The sequence below is a fragment of the Strix aluco genome, chromosome 14 (genome assembly GCF_031877795.1).
Source record: "Strix aluco isolate bStrAlu1 chromosome 14, bStrAlu1.hap1, whole genome shotgun sequence".
In the NCBI taxonomy this organism is placed as follows: Eukaryota; Metazoa; Chordata; class Aves; order Strigiformes; family Strigidae; genus Strix; species Strix aluco.
Genome location: NC_133944.1, coordinates 23,071,114 through 23,092,439, shown reverse-complemented (window position 1 = coordinate 23,092,439; position 21,326 = coordinate 23,071,114). Strand labels below are relative to the sequence as shown.

The window sequence follows — 21,326 nt, the reverse complement described above, 5'->3', positions numbered from 1 at the left end:
TTCTAAAAAGCAGCTCCTCTTTTCTTTGCTTCTCCCTTTATTACTAGGAAGGAGTTGGTTTTTAAGATTCACTTTGGCTTTAGAAAGAGTTTTACTACAATGCTGCTTCGGTTTAGACTGTAACTACTTCTCCTTACCAGCCAGAGAGACAGGAATGAACATCCAACGCTTAGCATTACAGCTGGGGAACAGCCTTGCAACATGACCAAGCTGCAGCCAGGAGCACCTCAGAAATACTGTACAAAGAACAGCTTCATCCTTAAGTACGCTGCTACAGCTCCAAATATAAGAGATGGAAAAAAGTGTATGGTTTCCCTTTTTATTGATATTTGGTATGCCAGAAAAGAGGTATTTAAGCAGAGGCAGCCCTAGGCTGGCTAACAGAGTTGCGGCCAGAGACTACGCTCAGCTACAAAGTCAGGCTCCCCGCAGGCACAGCTCTGCAATGCTCTGCATCTGGTTTAGGTGCGAGGTACTGCTCAGAAGGAGGGTGCCTCTGCTCCCTCTCCTGGGCAGTGTGTCCCTCCATCTGCCATGGGTGAGATCCAGCAGCGAGGCAGGAGCACCGGGAGATGATCGGCCAGCGACAGCAGCTCTAACCCACGGATTTTGGGTCACCCTCACCAACAGCGCAGGGGAAACTGCTGCCACTGTTCACCTTATCAGGCTGAGCTTAATTCATGATTTAAGCTAACATTTCCAGAGTCCATCTAGAAGCTGCAGTCTTGCCCCACGTGTGTTCCCAGCAATGCTTTCTGTCCCCAGCCAGAGGAAGGCTGGTACCCACACCAGTATGCCCAGTTCTTCCGTACATCCCACCTCTCAGCCATGCAGCAGTCCCTTCGAGGTGGCAGTGAAACAGCTGCACAGAAGCAAGAGCACATCATTCTGTTTTTAACGTTAGGACTATTTTAAACAAGAGCTGCAATGGAATTGTGACCAGATCAGCTTGAAATGAAAATTTAAACCAATTTTAGGAGTCAACATAGGAAACAAGTAATTACTATTCAAAACAGCACAGATCCAAAATCAAATGCTTGGAAAAAAAATCCTGAGTATTTAACTAAATAAATGGCCAGTAAGGTTTAATTAACACCCTGGCTGATAGCCAATATGGTTTAATTAACATCACGGCATGTTTGGACCTTGTCTGTTGAGTACCCTCACTACAACCCAGTCAAAAATTGTGTTTACAAGTGATGCTGAATACCTGGCTGAGAAAAACATTCAGTCAGCACTTCTCTCACCCCAGCACTTTGTCCAAATGTTGTTCCTCGCTCAAACCTGTTTTTCACTTTGCACTTGTTTTGCTCATCTTGATGAAAGCTTGTTTCTACCCTTACCCTAGAGCTTGAGTCTGCTGCCCACTGGAGTCTTCTTCTGCCACCCAGGAGCACTCAGAGCCAAAGGTGGCCCATGACAACTCGTGTACGGCTGGGAGCTGCATCCAGCACACGGGCAAGCATATGATTTTTGAGTGGACTACAAGGCAAGTGGAAAATTGGCAGGACTGTCAGGATCGAAGGGTTGTGATCAGCAGCTCAAAGTCCACGTGTTGTTCCTCAGGGATCGATGGTAGGGCCGATAAAGTTTAATGACTTTACTAATGACCTGGTCAATGGAACGGCATGCAGTCTCAGCAGGCTCACAGATGTTACCAAGCAGGAGAGTGGACAACACGCTGGAGGGCATCCTTCTATTCAGAAGGACCTCAACAGGCTGGAGAAATGATCCAGCACAAACCTCACAAAACTCAACAAAACAACTGAAGAGCCCTTCCACCGGGTTGCAATGTTCCCAGAAAACAGGACAGGCTGGGGCTGATTGGAGAGAAAAGGATGCAGGGGGTCCTGCTGGGCAACAAGTAGAGCAGGAGTCAGCAGTGGGTCCTTGCAATAAAGCAGGTCAACCACATCCTGAGCTGTATTAGTAAGAGTGTAGCTGGAGCTGTATTAGCAATGTGGGGTGTATTAGTAAGAGTGTAGGTTAAAGGAAGGGATTGCTCCCTTCTCTTCAACACTTGTGAGACTAAACTTGGAGTATGATGTCCACCTTTGGGCTCCCCAATAAAAACCAGACAGCGAGACTGGAGTGAGTCCAGCAGAGGCCAACAAAATGAAGAAAGGCTAAGGGAAAAGGGGTTGTGCAGTTTTAAGAACATTAGGGAACACACTTATTGCTGCCTACAACTACCTTATGAGAGAGTATAGAAAAGACAGAGATAGACTTTTTCCAGAGATGCATGGTGACAGGAGACAGGAGGCAACAGAGACAAGTTGCAACATGGGAAATTCTGATTAGATATTAGGTGGAAAAAATCCAGTATGAATGTGGTCAAACACTGAATCGGGGGACCAGAAAAGCTCCCTGGGGAATCTCCATTCTTGGAGACAGTAAAAACTTGACGCGTTTCTGAGTAACATGATCTAGTTGGTCCTGCTTTCAGCTGGAAGCAGCCCTCCCAACAAAAATTACTCTATAATTCTATAAATAAACTTAGCACATTGCCTTTAAATTAAGACATTTGTATGTTTTGCACCCTCTGTTACATAAGACCAATAAAATGCTTTATGCGTACAGAATTAGATCTGTTGCACAAGTATGTCTGCTTACGGAGTTCATCCCAAATCTGCACTGCTGCACACCTACATCCAACAAAGTCAACAACAGAAAGCAAAAGAATCATAGCTCTAACCAGGCAGCTGCGTTTGAAACTGCATTCTTTCTCTGCATCACCTCCAAAGCCTGGATCCAATTTAAAATAATAAACTTCATAAATTTAAAGACATAAAAGCTGGACAGCTCAGGAGGTCAGGAAGCAAGAGCGAGTGTGTGAAGAGCCTCTCCTGTAAGTCCACGATGTTAATGTGATCATCAGGACAGTGATTTAAAGACATTAAATGAAGGTTCAGTGTTAGGGGACAGTGTGACCGACACCTTCACCTGCCATCTAATCAAAACACTTCCACCTTCCCGTGACTAGCGTGCACTTATGCACAGCCCCGTGCACACAACATGCTTGTGCACCTTCTAGCCAAACTCTACTCTCCACCCAGCAACAACCATCCTGTCTGCCTCACAGTTGGCCATTTTCTTCACAATACATTCAGAATTCAATTTGCACAAGACAACATATACTTGGGTGATGAGTCACAGCATCCCATTTCCTATATGGCAGGGTTTAGGGAACCATAATCCAGAGAATGCATGAACAGTGCTGATGGATTGCAATAAGCAACAACACATTCGGCAAGATGGGCATCCTAAAGAGTAGACTAGGAAATGTCAGCCCATGAAATACTGGAATACTTCTAACTTGCTGCTGAGGAGAAGCACTATTAAACCCACACAGCTCTACATGCTCTTGGAAACAGCTATCCTCCAACCAAGCCACTTGTGTAAAACTGTTCTTACAAGGCTGTAGCCAAGTCTGATATTTTTCATTCATTTTAAATTTTGTTCATCTAAATTCTTCTTTTAAACCTCCCAACGCTCTTGCTCTCTGCAAACTTCGTTTGAAGGTTTGGGGACAAACCTATTAAACCTGGGATGGACATCTGTGGATCTCTATGACATACAGACTTTTGCATTATCCCTCATGTTCCTGTTAGTCTCTAAACTGGTTGCAGAATGGGTATTTCACTTTAGAGGTTAACCTGGTCTTTCCAAGTGCCTGCACTAGAACTCACGACTACAGGAAGTTTTCTATGCCAAGACTTCAGAGGGTTGCATGCTCTTTTTATAGCCCTGCTGCTCCATTTACCTGGGTCTGCTGTCAAAGTCTGAGATCTGAAACGCTCCTACATTAGTCCCTGAACGAACTCATCCCACCTAATCCCAGAGACCTGTAGCAGTCACATTCCTTCACCATGTCCTGTGTCCGAGACTCACTGCTTAATGGCTGGAGCCCCAACATTTCTCACATTTCTCTCTCTCTCCTAATTCACCCTCACCGCACTTCTAGCCACATCTCACCGTGTTTTTCACTGCCAGGACTCTGCTCAGAACTTGTCAAAAGCATTTCATCAGCAGCCAGAAGACATTCAAGGCATTTTCCAGTACAGAGAATTAAGACTACATACAACGTCAAACTGTTTTCATGTGATGTCTCCAAACAAAGTTCAAGACTTAGCTCTAACCAGAACATCCAGAATTTTTGATGGCCAAGAAAACAGTTTTTGTACAGTGCTCCTGATGGATCTGATTAAATGGAAAAGTATGGAGACAATGGAAGATCATAGTTAAGCAACAGGAGAAATTGCACAGAAAATAAAGGGGAGGGGGTGTCTAACGTATGAAAAAGAGAGGATTGAAATGGTGAAGAGAGAAATGGCAAAGAGAGAATATCATATTTAGGGAAAGACAAAGCTACAGTAGTTCCATTAAAAGTGAGACAAATTAAAATGCCCAGAGGCAGAGCCCTGAAACCCTGCTGTCAACCTAGTGGCATCACAAAGGGGCTAATGAGTCTCATGAATATTTTTGGTATCTGCAGCAGGATTACACAATGACCTCATTTCCTAAGAGGAGACATATACAGCTTCAGCAGCTTTATGGCAGGGAACATCAAGAAAAAGCATGTTCATCGCCTTCCTAGTAAACCCTGGGCTTACACAACACAGAAATGAGATTCTCAGGTTAGCATTAAGTATCATGAAATGTTCAAGATCTTCAAGGAGATGCTTCCACCAGCGCAGAAAGCATTCTGACTTTTAAATAAATCATTGCTCCTAACTCCATCTGGTCTTAGTTCCTCTCGGACACCTGCCTCACATCTGTCTGTTCTGTGCCCGTGAGAAACTGTGTAACAGACAGATCACAGAATCATTCAGGTTGGAAAAGCCCCTCGGGATCAACGAGTCCAACCCTCAGCCCTACTCTACAAAGTTCTCCCCTACACCACATCCCCCCACAGCTCATCCAAACGACCCTTAAACACACCCAGGGATGGTGACTCCACCCCCTCCCTGGGCAGCCTGTAGTCTACGGGGCTCCTCTCCTCAGCATTCAATGGCAAGCACTTCTCTTGAATGCTGTCTTTCTTTATCAGTGCCACAAATAGACACTACTGGCCCTTAACAACAGTTTTCCCTGCTGAGGTTTTCATTTTACTTTTGTAAAAAGACAGTAAAATGTCCCAGCAACTTTTGTGGTGGTCAGCCCAGCAATGACTGGTGGCCTGCTGCTCCCTACTCTGTCTCCTCTAACCGCATCATCTCTCCTCTTTGAGTACAACCACTATGCCACTATCAGCTCAAAGAGAAGCTGGTATATGAACAAGCCAGTTGTGAATGCTCAGGAGAGTCTCCTATCTGTAATTTTTTCATACATCTCAGGTCTTGTAATATCTGAAGAGCCCAAGAGGGGGATACCCAGGAGACAGCAATGCTTCTATCTAATGCTGTTCTCTAACCATGGTGTAATTTAATTCCCTTCCTTTTCCTGTTTCTTCCCCCTGGCATTGTTCACCCCTGGGGCAGGCTGCTCCTCAAGAGATCATTCAATATCAGATTAGAAAACACAAGCTTTCCACCCAAAAAACTCATCTTTGAAGGAAAAAGGAGTGCTAAAAATCAAGAAAGGAAGACCAGGTAACTTCACTGCTGTAAAGACCTCCAAATGTCCCAAACAAATCTCTGAGCAGGACACGAGGCAAAGAATCAGAGGATAGTAATGACAAAATGAAATACAGATGTTACTGAATTGTGCTTTTTGTTTGGCTTCATCTGTCCAGACACCCAGGCACAACACGGCCCTGGGAACAGAACAGACAATGGAGCAAGGGACAACTTTTCGACCGACACCCCTTCTGCTCTGCAGACTCCTGGTCACTAAAAGGAAATTAAATTTCAAATGAACAAATTTGTATTCATTACATAGAAGACCTGGCCTCTTCCTGACTGTTATGCTGTCGTGATGAAAAGTTAACAGTGCTGTCAGGCTGAAAAACCACCCACTCAAACAAAGTAAAACAGGCAGAGGGGCACAGCACAAACCAATTCTGTGTAAATACACACTAAAAATCAAGGACAGCGAGTAAAATGAGAGATTTTGTGAATCTTTTTAACTATCTCAGCACCTCAGTTGTTGTGTATGGTGAACTTGTCTCATTGCTAAGCAACAGCTCCTGCTCTACACCATCAGCTGTTGCTTTCATACCTCTATTTGTCTTCCCAGTACAGGATTGACAAGGGAAATAGCCACAGATTATTACTTAAATTTAGAATAATCCAGCTGTTAGAAATCTGGGCAATTAACTAATACTTATGGACTACAAATGACTTCTAGTGTCTCCATTAGGGACTGATCTCACTGGGTAGTGAGCCACAAGTCTTCAACAGGTGTCTCCCAGCATCACACATGGTCTGGCTGATAAATAGTTGTAATTTCAAAAAAGAAGCCAGATCAGACACTCAACTCTGAGCAGCTCCCCACTGGGCTTCTGACTGAGGCTCCATTTATAAAATCAGAATGTTAAAAACATGTCTCGAAGGATGCTCAAATAATTTTTTTTCCCATTCAGGGCTGAAGACCCATTGGCGTGTTGCAAAGCATCAGGACTAGTTGCTGAATGCCCGGTCACAGACTTAATCTAGAATGCTCCTCAGAAGGCACATGTCTCATTTCTAGGCAACCATCCCCTCACAAATCAACAAACAGTGGGTATGGAGTTAGAGGAAAACTGAAAAAAAAAGTCCAAAAGAAGTTCTGTCTGCATGAGTAACAGGCCTTTTTGCATCTGCCTCTGAGGAGAAGGATCCTCCTTGAGATCTGAGGGGGAAAAGCCCGCATCTCAGACCTGTATCTGCTACACCTGTAGGACAGCATGCTACTTGCACAGAATCACAGTCTGGCTGAGGTTGGAGGCACCTCTGGATGTCATCTGGTCCAACCCCTATGCTCAGAGCCACCCAGAGCTGGTTGCCCAGAGCTGTGTCCAGGTGACTTCTGAATACCTCCACGGATGGAGACTCCACAACCTCCCTGGGCAACCTGTGCCAGTGCTCAGTCACCCTCACAGTGAAAAAGTGCTTCCTGATGTTCAGAGGGAACCTCCTGGGTTTCAGTTTGTGTCAACCCTCTGGGTTTCAGTATATTCCCATTGATTCTGGTCCTGGCACTGGGCACCACTGAGAAGAGCCTGGCTCCATCCTCTTTGCAGCCTCCCTTAAGGTATTTATATGCATTGATGAGATCTCCCCTGACCCTTCTTTTCTCAAGGCTGAAGAGTACCAGCTCCCTCAGCCTTCCCTCCTAGGAAAGATGCTCCAGCCCCCTAACCACCGGCCCTTCATTGGACTCTCTCCAGTATGTCCATCTCTCTCTCATACTGGGGAGCGCAGTACTTTTCCCAAGAGCTCACCAGAAATTATGCACTCTCCAGACACACACTGCACTCCAATCCCACTCCTTCCTTCAGCCCAGCCAGAAACTCAAAACAACTTTTGTTCTGATAAATGTTTTGAGTGAGGTATTCTTCTACCAGATTCTTCATCTTGAATTCAACAAAGTAGAATTGACACAGCAAGGAGAAGCAAAGGAAAGGAGTGCCTGTTCCTACCAAACCAAATGAATTCCAGTGCAAAAAGTAAGATGAACTTATAAAAATTTACTGCATATCTCATGTGACAAAAAAAAAAAAAAGACAAGAATTTATTCAGGGTAGAGAATATGTCATCCTAGGTGAAAATGGCTACAACTTTCTATTTTAGACAAATCAGATACATTGGATGCCTGAAAAACATCTGTGAGATATTCCTTGGGGCAAAATCTTGAAGTCCTTAACTTTAGAGGAACTACTGAAACAACTGTGTAATGAACTAAATTACAGGTCAGTGCTCAAGTAAGACCTCCTATGCTGAATTAATGTCTAGCTTTGGGAATGCATGGACCAACGTGTTAAGGCTTACAGATGGACAAGTCCCTTTCAAAAGTGAACAGACAGTGGCTTTGTAGTCAGTTGAATAATACACTAAGTAAACTTCCCACCACTTTATTTTGCTGTTGTCCAGCCATTAGCCATCTTATTCAACCTCCCTCAGGCTGTGCAGTAGCAGAGGAAAGGAGCAGAAGCTGGGAATGCAATCCTTAAGCAAATGGAGCAGCATAGAAACCATTTTATGTGCTGGAAGTATTTATGTCTTGGAGCCAATTTACATCTCCTGACTGCTGCTTAGTGCTCTTTTTCTCTCCCATTTCTTAAATCTTACCCACAAATGTGGGACAAGAGTTACAACACATGCAAAGTATTAAACAGCAACAGCAAGAAGAGGGCAGGAGCATCCCTTTCCTGAGAACATCTTTCTTCACTTACCTAAACTGTGGCCATTTTTCGTGTAGAAGCAGGTGTTGTTGATAAGGTTGACACAGCAGCCGATCACATCTCCAGTGGTGAACGTAGGGCCGTAGGGCTGTCCTGTCCCCGAAGAACAGAAGGAGTGCCCATCGTCACCGTGGTACCCATAAGAATGTTTATCCCATCCTGCAGAAGACAAGACAAAAGAACAGGTCAGCAATGAAGTCAGTTTAGCAGAACGCCATGGTAACTACAGCTCTCAGGACACAATCTTCTCGTAGGAAATTCGAATTTTTGATTCCTACTCCTGATTCATCCCAGTATTAATTTTCACAGACCAGTAACTGAAAAGAAATTAATGGTCATCAATCATAACACATCATTTGGGTTTCAACCTCATTTGTCCCTCATGAGAACTAATAAAAAGAAGAGATTGCCAAAAGTCACTTTGACAAAGATTTTTTTGTTTTAAAAAAACATTAAAACCCTGTTTCTGTTTTATCTTGCCTGTGGTAAAACAAGCTCCTCTTTGTAAAACATCTGTGCTTCCCAGCAGGACAATCTTCCAGCAAAAGCATTTAATAAAATAACTCTCAGCCAATTGCAGCTTTGACCATAAGGGCTGCTCACAGGCATAACCAAATGGCTACGGGCAATTTTTGCATTCTCACGTTTACATTTCCCTTCTAACAGTTGATTAGGATTTCTGTGTTCCCCTTGGGCAACAACATCTCCCATTCTGTGGACAGCTTAAAACACAACCCTTAAATGTCAATAAGTAATTTTCAAAGTGTTCAATTCTAACATGAACATCTTTATTTCTTCTGCCATTAACACTGTACCTAGGGTTAAAGCTGGGCTCAGGGATTGCACCCTGCCCACTTGCTCTTTTCTTCATCTTGCATTTTGAGTGCCTGATTTTGCTCTGTTCTACTCCAATTCTGTTGTAAATTCTTTTCTGAATTTCTTACATGTAGAAATACCAGATATAACTGGTAACTTGCAAAGAAGAGAGTGAAAAAAGCTGAAGTGTTCTTCAGGCAACAAAATGGTCTTCTTGCCAAAGAAGGGCAATGAAGCTGGTGCAGGGTCTGGAGCACAGGTCTGATGGGGAGCGGCTGAGGGAACTGGGGGGGTTTAGTCTGGAGAAGAGGAGGCTGAGGGGAGACCTCATGGCCCTCTACAACTCCCTGAAAGGAGGGTGCAGAGAGGGGGATGAGTCTCTTGACCCAAGGAACAAGCACCAGGCCAAGAGGGAATGGCCTCAAGCTGCGCCAGGGCAGGGTCAGACTGGCTCTTAGGAAGGATTTCTTTGCAGAAGGGGCTGTTGGGCGTTGGAATGGGCTGCCCAGGGCAGGGGGGGAGTCCCCATCCCTGGAGGGGTTGAAGAGTCGGGTTGACCCAGCGCTGAGGGATCTGGTGGAGTTGAGAACGATCAGTGTGAGGTTCATGGTTGGACTGGAGGAGCTTCAAGGTCTTTTCCAACCAAGATGATTCTGTGATTCTGTGATTTTCTTTTCAGGACTCTCATCTCCCTCTTGCAGAGGAGAGGACAGTGCTCCCATGGTTGTGGCCACGGAGTGATTCAGCAAACGCCACCTGAATCTACTAACCCATGCCTGCCAACTTCAGTTGCCACTACTGCTCAAGATGGCTTATCCTTGCCTCTCTTAGGAGACCAGCTATGGCAGGCAGGGAGTCATGGGGAACAGTCCTCTTACCAGAAAGCTTAAAGAAAGCATGACACATTCCGTCTTATTATAAGACTTCCAGAAGAATAAGGATTTCCTCCATCTCTTTGGAGCATTCCTATGAATTACACAATCAAAACCACATCTCACAGAGAGATGTAATTCTATCAAAAGCCTAAGATAAACATAACATTAATAACAACCACCTATGTTTTAAACAGATATGGTTGGATCCTTAGGCAGACTGTGCCAACTGAAGGAGAAGCAAAAGAAGGTGCGTTCACCATCTACTGACCTTATACTACTATGGGTAGTGCAGAATCTGTTAAATGTGGAGCAATGGTTTTGGCAAAAGGACTACAGAAGAAATGCAAAGACCATGAGAGGAGAGGGATTAAAAAGTAGAAAGTGCACATCCTGCAATAAGGCAAAAAAAGACTGAGCACACTGCAAACCACAGAGAGGAGCCCCGCGAAGGTGGGATGGAGCGCTTCTGCAAGCCATGATTTTCCTACAAAGCCAACAACATGAGGACACTAGAAATTTAATCCCGTAAAATGGTGCTCTGCTACATGCACTCAGGTATTTTATCATCAGTGGACCCACACGCTCAGTTTCTCAGAAAAGCATGAAACATTTGGTGCATGACCAAGGCCCTCCATTTATTGCACCACACCACATGAATGCCAACAGGAAAGTCAGGGAATGAAGCAAGACTAAAATATGCCACAGTCCAAGATTTTGGACCTCAGGGCAAAGTTTGGGAGTGAAAGGTGTGAAGGACTCCTAGCAAATCCTAGTCTAGAAACGGTGAATAATTTCCTCTGTTAAGTCCCGCACATCCACAGAACAGACTGAGAAGTCCCAAGAATCAGCTCTGTCTTCCCTCGGACCAGCTCCAAACAAGCTGCTGACAGTAGCACCAGTCCTGTTTAATATCTTCATGAAAGACAGGGACAACAGCACAGACAGCACCCTCAGCAAGCTCAAAAACGACGCCAAATCGGGTTGCCAAAAACAAAGGAGGGAATGATAGGAGCTCTAGAGTCTGTTGTAAATCTACCGCTCCTAATTCTATCCAGTAAAAACATCATTGAAATATTGAGTTTTTAACACTGTGGCTCTTTTCTACTATCCCTTTTATTTTCTCTGCTGCTGGCCTGTAAAGGGCTGCCATCGCTGATTAATCATTTCAGTCTCCCCAAAACCAGGCCTGTTACATGTGTGTCAGTTCAGAACTTCTCTAATGAAGCCGTTGGCAACTTCAGATGATAACTCAATCAATTTATCTCCTAAGCTCCTTAATAATACAAGCCAAATACAAACTTGTAGCTCTTCTGCATACAAAACATTCCTGGCATTACAAAGCATTTAATAAGAACTTGTCATCAGTCACATCTAAGCAGTCAGATGCTTACACATCATGCACCAGGCAAGGCTACCATGAGAAACCCAACAGCGTGTCCAGCTGTGAGGACAATTTCACAAAATACTTGTGTCAGTGCAGACACTACAGGTTCTATAGTACGAGAGAAAAAAAAAAAAGGTTTCATTACCTACAGATAACAACTGATCCTACTGAAAAAAACCTCCTCCCGCTCCTGTAAGACTCGTGCTTCACAGTGTTGGTATTTGCTGTATCACCGAAGGTGGTGATGCATGCATTGATGAGATGAACTCTAACGAGAAGTGACCGAATAAAGGCTTTGAGAACAGAGTCAAATTTGGTATGTATTGCAACAGCGCCTGGAAAAACCTTGATTTGAATCTTATTCTCCACAGACAGCCACATATCACCAGTTAAGGAAATCTCGCTCACCCAGCACTTTGCTAATGATACACAAGAGTGAGCTTTTTCAACTCAAATGTTGTGTAGTGCTGAATCTGGACCTGACACAACACTAAGTGTTTACATCTAGACTGTCAGCCTTATCAAATCACCATGGTCATCTTAATAAAACAAGCCAGATTTGTTTGAGAGAACTTACTGTACTCACCATAAACATAAGCTGAGTGGTGTTAATTATATGCCTAACCTTTAGTTATTTATTAATCAAACAATGCATCAGTATTTCTGAAATCCTGCCCAGAATAAACACAAGGGCAATGGCATGTGGGTCATTCCAGCACCAGCCAACTTCAGCCAGTCTTCTGAAATTCCCTAATAATTTGAATTAAAAATAAAAAATTAGCACTTCTAAATCCTTGTAGGTGAAAGTTATCCGGGCCTGTTGATTTAAATAGCGTATCCCTAGCTAAAGTGTTTGGCATTATCTTGGATTACCAGCAGGGTGGGGAGTAACTTATCACATGCATTCTGCAAATACATCCTCCAACTTATCTCCAAATACAAAAACACTTGCTGAAAACTTGGGACTTTTCTGCATCATTAACAATTTACTATCGCCACCTAGTAACAGGTCTATGATATTACAACCTTTTCCTTGACGATTACTCAACAGCTTCTTCCTTTACAAAATCTAACACTGCTTTAATAAGACTTCCCATATGCCTTCCCCACGCTTACATCTGTAAATTCTCTGGACATTTTAACCTTTGTACCACTTGTACTCAAGTAGTTCCAGAAGCCACTGTTGTGACCCAGAAGGCAGAGATGAGATGTTATCTGTGTGTTTTTAAAAAGGCCGGCCGTACGGGCTATGGGGTCAAGCCAGATAAGGATCCTCTTCAAGAAGTGAGACAGTACAAGCATCGGACATGCACGTATCATGCTCTTACTGAACAGCGTTACCACTTTCCAACCACCCATGGCATAGAGACCCACTGAGCCAGATGGGAGATTCTGTTCATGTAGTACTCCTCAAAGGATTTCCATTCAATTGTCCAATCCTCCTTTAAATGCATGCAAACATTCATACCATCCACTGTACCCTGCAACAAGGACTTTCACAGCATAACTGAAAGCTGCAAGAAAACATGCCACCTCCTACTTGTATTTGATACCCTCTAGTTCTTGCACTGGAGAAGATGGCAAACTGCATTCAGTCTCTCCAGAACATACATCATTACATAGACCTCTACAAAATCCCCCATAATCGTGCCTTTTCTAGACTGATGACTCCTGGCTTATTTAGCTATTCCTTGCATTTCTGACCATCACCTGAACCTTTTCTGGATTTATAATGTTGTTTTTGAGAACAGAGATGAAGGTGCACGATGGAGAAGCAGGCTGTTCTCTGTACTGTTCCCTAGCCCTCTGCGAGTTAATCCTAGCACTTTCCCCTTTATTATCCTTTTTACTACTGAACTGATGTTTCCATGAAGCTATTGTAATCACTCCAAAACGCATCATCGCTCTTGTGACAATGCTCTCTCTGCACGGATTCTCATCTGCCATCTCACCACCAGTGCTCTCAGCCCCAGCTCACTCCCACAGCTCCTCTCTGGCACCTTTCACCTTGCCCTTCACCCTCAGTGGTTTACCATCCTCAACAACTAGACCAGTCCATCCTGGGCTAGTGAGGTGAAGGCGGCTGCTTCTAAAAAAACCCTGGGAGAACCCATGCACAAACAGTTTCTGACTGGTAACTCATTCCCACAAGGCTGTGGGGTTTAAATAACATCCCATTTCAGTCTCTTGGTGATAGCTGACATCTGAGCAATGGACATTTCACACCTATGTGCAGTTGACCAAGTCTAAAAATTCTCAAATGCAAGTGCAGATTCCTTACAAAATTTCAGAAATCTGGACAAGATTGAAGAACATGCTTTTCTTTTTCTTATATAAAGTAGATCACAGACCCCCAAAGGACCAAACTCTACAGACTGAAATCTAGTGAAATAGAGTGGCTGGAGGGTCCAGGTTGCACAGTTCTCTCATTCCTTTATTTTCCTTCCCCATCCTCTCTTCAAAAGCACAAAATCATTTTAAAGAGGAGAGACAGGCAGAGAACAGAAAGGATGCAGCCACCCATGGCAGTGGTCAAAGCAGAACCTAAACATCCTGCCTCCTAAGGCTCCTGTTTTCACTAGAGCTCATTTTGAAGACAACTGTACTTTGAACATGCAAATACACAGGGAGAACCACTTTGCAGGTAGGACCTCAGCAGCTACTGAACAAGAAGTTAAAATGATATCCCTTTGAATTGAACACTTCAACCCCCTAACCCAAAATGTATGTATAGTATTTATTAAAAACTAGACAGATGCAGAATAGCTCGGACTGTGCAATCAGAGAATGGGAAAGAAAGAAAAACAGAAACCATGAGTAGGGCTTGGGAGGACATTTTTATATGTTCAGTACCAAACTGAAGTTCTGTTTGGCCTGCTAACAAGAAAAAGCAGATACGCTGATCTTCCTGGCTGACTGTCTTGATCCCAACACACAGCAAAAAAAAAAAAATGAACACCAAGTTCTATTGCTGCTGCTTGATAAACAGGCCAGAATTATGCAATGCCAGACCACGTGGCAGAAAAGACTTGAGTTACTTCAGGACACAGTTACAGGATCAACTTAACTCGCTTAAGAGTGAGCATTGGAGTTAGATGAAGCGTGCTACTAGTACCCCTAACTATCCTACATCCATTCCTGCTCAATCCCACCTTGCGCATTCAACGTCAGCCCTGCTTCAGTCTCGACTTTTGGGGCAGATCGTGTGATGGGCCTAGCTTCCATATCCGAGATCAGGCTCCACCTCACAAAGGAGCAACTGGGAAGTGGCACTATTGGGCTGGGACACCATTTACCTCTTAGCACTGTAGAAATAACACTGCCTTTTAGCTTTCCACTTCAGGAGAGCCAGCAATGTACACAGAACTTCTGGTAGGCACTGGGTAAAACTGGCACCAGAGCTACGTCCCACATCTAGGAACACCAGGACCTGAATATGCTGCTCAAACCTGGAAGCACGTAGCATCAGCCCATATACACCACAGAGGCGATGCAATGCAGGGTGCCCTGGTGGGAAGTACCAAGAGCAGTATCTTCACCGTGTCTTTGCTGGCCTGTTGCTCCTTCTGCAGCATGTGGAGAAGAAAGCAAACTGATGACATCCCCCTGCACACCAAGGCTCAAACATGCCAGGCTTGCCCTTGGGCACAGGAGAAGGGGGAAGGCAACACTCACAGGGATCCATACTGAGCTCTCCTCCGATAGCATGCCAAAGGACAGATGTGCAAGGCCAGTGATCATGGAAAAGATGGTTGTTCCAGTAAATTACAGCCTGACACCTCAGACTCTTCCTGCTCTGCCACTTTCAGGGCTTAAAACGACGGCAGACAGATGGACTTTATCACTGACACAGGGAGCATTCCCTACCCATGCACATTCCAATGGAGAAGCATGTTCCACTGCAGCCCAGCCCATACATTCAAGGCAATCAGTACCTGGTGCAGAAGCTGTTGCAAAGGGCAGGGCCTTGCTTACAACAAATTCAGTGGTAACCTGGCCTGTGAAGTAGTAAGTAATGTTGGTGAAGTATGCATTTGGCCACATGAAGAGGAGGTGGAAGTTTCTCAGAAAGAATTTGAAGATTTGTAAATAGGGTTTGTGTCTGTTATATCCTGAGTAATGTGAGAGTTTCGAGGCTTACTCTTCAGGACAGACACCAGTGACTACTCTACACAGAACCCTTTGCAGTGTCTGCCATCTTTCCAGCTTTCACCTGTACCTACTTTCTCTTGTATTTTGAAACACTTTTCATTTTTCTCGCCTCCCTCTTCTTGTCCAGTATTTTGCCTGTGGCATTCCTCTTCCCACTCCTCTGGCCAGCAACTCTAGCTTCCCACAGCTGCCCATGCCAGGGCAAGTAGTGTGCAAACACTAGCTGCAGACGGACAAGAACTTGTGTCAACACACTGAAATAAACCAAACAAAATAATTTTAATAAGATTTATTGAATCCAAAGTCCAGCAGAAACAGATGTACAAACTTTGCTTGTATGGTGCTTGGGGAGGAGGCTGTTGAGGGTGGAGCCAGCTGCGGAGCCCAGAGTCACTGCTGGACCACGTTCTGGCTGGAGGCAGGGCCGTTCCCTGCACAGCGCTGCGCAGGCTGCTCTTGCTCAGCCAGCTATGGGGCTTTGGCAGCAGCAAAGCATGATGTCAGTGGAAGGGAAGGTACATTAAACAGAAGCTGGACAGATTAATATGGTGCAGGAAGAAGTAGGATGTTGCTGTTCAGAGCTGCTTCTACAATGTCCTAGGCAGAGCAGGTCCCAGGCAGGGACTGGTGGCTGAAGGGACAGGACAAAAATAAATATGGGGAAGAAACCATTATCACAGCTGAGGCAGAACCCCCTCTATTGACTGCTCCACCATCCTGCAGTGGACTTGGCTGTGTCACTCGATGTGCCGTTGGTGTATGTTAGCTCAGAGCAGTGAAAGCATGCCTTTGTCCCTAGCAAAGGGAAAGCTGAGCAAGCCCCTGTGCTCCTACAGCCTTAGAAGCTAAATGCCTGGTCAAGAAAAGCCCATTGCCCCGAGAAGCACTTGGGGTGCTGCAGCACCTCAGCTGTAGTTCAATCTTACAGCATTTATGTCAAACCACATGAAGCTGCATAAACATCAGATGCTTGGGTGAGAGCAAGGAGGTAGCTTTGTTTTTCTTCACTCAAGCATGCTTCAGAATCAGATCAACTACTAATGTCGCAACATATCTTTCTGTTTCCATAAGCAGCCTACAAAAATAGCTGCTCAGTGGCCACAGCAACCTATGCTGTAGATTGGGGGTGGTGGGAATAGGAGAGGCATGGTCCTGGCACAGAACAACTGTCTAGGTACAGTCACAACACCCATGGCAGGACAGGAATAGGACCAGGGAACAGCGTGCTTAGCATATTACAGCATCTTCCTGGCAGAACTTCAAGGGCCTGGACATCTGCCCAGAACATGTCAAGGGGAAAAAAAAAAAAAAAAAAAAATCCCTAAAACCCACTTACCTACACCAGGAGATGAAGGAGTCCTAGCTAGTAATGTCCCAACTTTCTCACAACAACTTCTACTTCTTCTGCCAGGTGGCAAAATGACTTTGAATGGAGTAGAAGCCCAAACAGCGCACTACAGCACCAGTGCATATACAGAAAATAAAACCACTTCACCCCACAGAGGACAAACTTCCTAAGTTAGGGACTGGATGTGCTCAGGTCCCATAGTCTTTGTAGTATCACACTGAATCGTGTACAAGGTAATGGTGCAGTGAACCAGAGCACAGCACACATCCCAGTGAGGGACTGCTGTACAGTGGCCTCCCTCTCACCCCAGTTCCCAGCAGATCAAGCAGATTCATCCAAGGCCAGTTTGGCCCCTGCAGAGCAACACCAGATGATGCTAATCAAAGAGCGCTGGACTCTTGGCAGGCCTGGCTGTAGGTTTGGCTCAAAAGCTATTCCATGTTTTTGAACTTGCAACTGTAAAAGAGACAAAGCTCAGACCAAATCCTCATGGCAGAAGGACTTAAGCGTGGCAAGCATCCAAAGGAGAGGAAAAAAAGAAAGAAAAAAAAAGAAAATCACAGCATCTCTCTCATATTAACAGAGAGCAGGAACAAAAGGACACAGTAATCCAAAGATCAAAAAGACTCCTAGATAGACAGCTAAAAAGGCCTGCAAAAGTTGGGAGATCCAGCAGAATGTGGGTGCTAACAAGCACTGCCTGATCCACCACAGAGACTATAAGCAGAAAGTAACACTGTAAGATTTCCTTTTTAACAATATTGATCTGGCATGGCATTTTTTAGACCAGGTCGGCAACTCCTGCCATTTGATAGCTACTGCATGTTAACTAGCCTTCAAAACAGTATCAAACCAGAGTCTACACTTAATTATATGAAGTGACACTACCCATTGACTCAGGAAAAAACAAAACCAGAAGGCTCTGGATGGCTGCAAAACGGGCAATACCTTGTCAAAAGGAATGCTCTGTTCCACCCGTCCCAGAGATCTGTTAATGAATCCATTTCACTATTACTTAGCATGCACCTCACCACAAAATAACAGTAATCAAGATAAAAATCCTTCCTTGAATGAATAAAGATGGCAAGCCCTCCCAACTTACAAGCTTGATGCATGATCTTCTGCCAGACTCAGAACATGATCTGGTCTTCCCTATACCAGAGAGGTTAAGATGTGCTACAAGCCATACGTAAATAGCACAACATGGTTAAACAACTACAAAACAGGTTGGTTCTATCTACAAAGGCAAGGCTCAAAAAGCCCTCTAGCATGATCAGGTCACCACTGTACTATTATATCTATTACATTCCCTGACACACCACGCTGGAGGGGGTGGGGAGAAGAGCAGGGGTGCAAAACAATGTAGGACAGGGATTAAAGAGTCAGATGAGGAGTTTTGCCATTTATCTATTAAGTGGCAGGGGCAAAGAACAAGTTGGATACAAAAGCTTATCACATACACAGGCTTCAAATCTCATCATACTAAATAATTCACGCGTTCATTTATAGGTCAACTTTTCAACTTTTAGCTGATGGGCAAGAACACCTTTATAAAATATTAAGACACCTTCAGGAACATCTTGCAAGGCAAGAGTCATTTGACAGAGACATTGAGGCAGAGCAGTTAAGTGACTCAGCCAAAAGTGATGTTAGAGCTCACTGCGTAATGCAGGGGGCCAGCATCCAACTACTAAAGCAATCCTTAAAATGGTATTTAATGAGGTAAGAAAATGATGAACAAAAAAATATTTATGTAAACATGAGACTTTATGGAGACAGAAGTCTTCCACAAGAAGTGCATCTCATGATGTTAAGGGGTTACAACAAGGCCTTCTAGATTCTAAACCGAGGTTGCTTAAATAGTTTCCACATCAATTAAAGCAAAGCAACAGGGTTTTCTAAAGAGTATCATATTTATCCATCAGTAAAAATCGCTGCTATCCATCAGTTTGAGTGGTAGTGAAATTTAGCTTTGTGTTGATGTTCCTTTTTATCTGAAAGGCTCAAGTAATAGGTACAGCCTCTATAAAGAATTTTTTTTAATCTGAAAAAACAAGCAGTGTTGATTACAACTCCTGTTGACAGCTCAACTGCTGTCTCTAAATTGCTAGTCAACTCTTAACTATCACTAAGATTATCTGGATCATCCATAATCTGTGCTACAGCTGGAGATGCAAGCTGGGATATTGGTAAAGACCAAATCAAATGGTCTTTCTTCAATGCTGTCTATGGTCTATGCAACGCTGTCTCCACTCTGCTTTGGAAACTCTGGTTTCACATGGTACAAAACCAACACAACCTGCCGGATGACAGAAAGCTCTGCACAAAGGCAGGCTCCAGCGTACCCATACCATACATTTCTGGGAACATGTTGCATGAGAAAAGAGCGCAGAACTTCCGTGAGGAGCCGGGCCATCTCCAAAAGAGTTACAGCACAGAAATCAGGGCATGGAAAAGCACAGGACAGCCATACCTCCTGAGTAAGAATCACTTACCCACACTGATGCCTGAGCACTTAATAGCTGGTGGAAACACTTTCTTTGATTAGTCTTCCAAGGCCAGGGTTATTGCCTTGAAATACTGATTCACGGTTTTGTTCTGCTTGAATGATGTGGCTAAGCACTCTCCCAAGTGTTCCAGGGTGAAGCATGGTTACTGAAAGCTCAGCTTTTGGTCTGTCTCCTCCATTCAAACCTGAAGTCTGTGTGCCCAAAAGCTAGTCTAATCAAAAAGACTAAAAGAAAAGAAAAAAAAAGAAAGAAAAAAAACCCAACACCTCCCTAAAAACCTGACCAAATGGCTGGCAGCAGTTTTTCTGGCTGCAGACAGGGCAATCAATGTAATAAATACAAGCCAACATGTGAACTGAAATGGGTCCGAAAGGGAAAAAAGAAGTAACTTCTATTTTATACAATCCTAATTTTCACATAGGTAGCCATAAATAAAACATGAGATTAAATTTAACCTTAATTCAGAAGGTTATTCACTTCAATTCTGTGGTTCAGGAGCTGGTTTTGTTACCGTCAGATGTGTTCAGAGCTGGAGAAAGTATCAGATCTGACCTCATTTGAAGACCTGACCACCACCACCCTGGTGTCGCTCTTCATCAAGTATCATGCAGCGTACTAAGACATCTGTCCAACTCCTCCAAGCCATGCCAACCCACCCAGTATCAGCTCTTCACAGAAGGCTCATGTTTTAAAACACGTCCCACCTAAACAATTTGTATCCAGCTATGTGCAAGATAACCTAACTAGGGGAGGCACACCTAACGAGCAGAGCACAGGAGTGCATGAGGATGGCAGCTTTGGCAGCCATGAGGGTAAAGGAAGAAATTACACGTGCTTCCAGGTACAAATAAAACAGCCAGTTCAGCATTTCTGGTTTTGCTTGTTCTTGACAGCTTACAAAAACTGTGTGAGTCCATCCACTATGAACTACAGATCCTAGACACCACACTTGAGCACCACAACTCCAAACAACAAGACATTTTGGGAAGAAAAAGGGACCCGTACATAAACTAACATACAAATTTGTGCACTTTTTGCAATTCCTGCACAGCATGTTCGTAGTGAAAATTGGTTAAGGATCTACCCAATAGGATAGCTCAAGCTTCCCAAGCTGGACTCCTTCATGCCCCTACAACTTCCCTTCTGCAGGTGGTGTAGACATCAGGCTCTTTTTCCAGTGCTGATTATGGGTAAACAAGACATGACGTGACCACCTTTGTCAGCCTCTATATAAAAGTTGTTTCCTCAGATGAGGCCAACCACATGCAAGACACCACGCCCAGACAAAGGAGCAGAAGCAAAGATAAATGCTACTACATGCCTGAAGACCAACAATCTTTGCTTGCAACTACCGATGTCAAGAGAACATACGCATTTTAAAAGAATGGCTGATCTGAATTCAGGTTATTCAAACACCCTAACGACATAATCTAATTTAAAGTACCAATTCACATAACTCAACCTATATCTTATAATAAAACCATCACAGCCATCCTTGTACACAAATTCAGTCCACAACCTTCCCCTCCCATACCACAATGCACCCATACACAATACACCTAGTTAATTCTTTTAATCGTATACCAGCAAGTTTGAACTTTGGATGTCTCCAGAATTTAGATGTTGCAAATCCAAACCTTATCAGAAAGCCCACTATTGATATGTGACAAATTAAGGAATGTGGAAGAATGAACTTCCGCTTCTTCTAGAAGCTGAAGATGTGATATGAATGAATTCATAGCAAATGCACCAAATCCATTTCAATATTCAAGCTGGAATTTCCACACAAGTTCAGGCAACCTCAGCACATATAGTAGGATCTGAGAAAGCTGACCTGAAAGTGAGAAAGCTTACATGGGATGAAGAGAAGACAACTGACCAATGAAGTGGAGCTTGGCAAACCTTGATTACTAGCGGA

The 21,326-nt window shown here is 44.0% G+C and overlaps 1 protein-coding gene across 2 annotated transcripts in view; it reads right to left on the bottom strand.

Annotated features, from left to right (window-relative positions):
- RANBP10 (RAN binding protein 10) overlaps positions 1-21,326 on the bottom strand; it is an 83,107-nt gene that overhangs the window by 26,850 nt on the left and 34,931 nt on the right. For both annotated transcript variants that reach the window (XM_074840005.1, XM_074840006.1), the window contains exon 4: positions 8,315-8,482. In XM_074840005.1, coding sequence (XP_074696106.1) covers positions 8,315-8,482 — 168 coding nt within the window. The remainder of the gene's footprint in view (positions 1-8,314; positions 8,483-21,326) is intronic.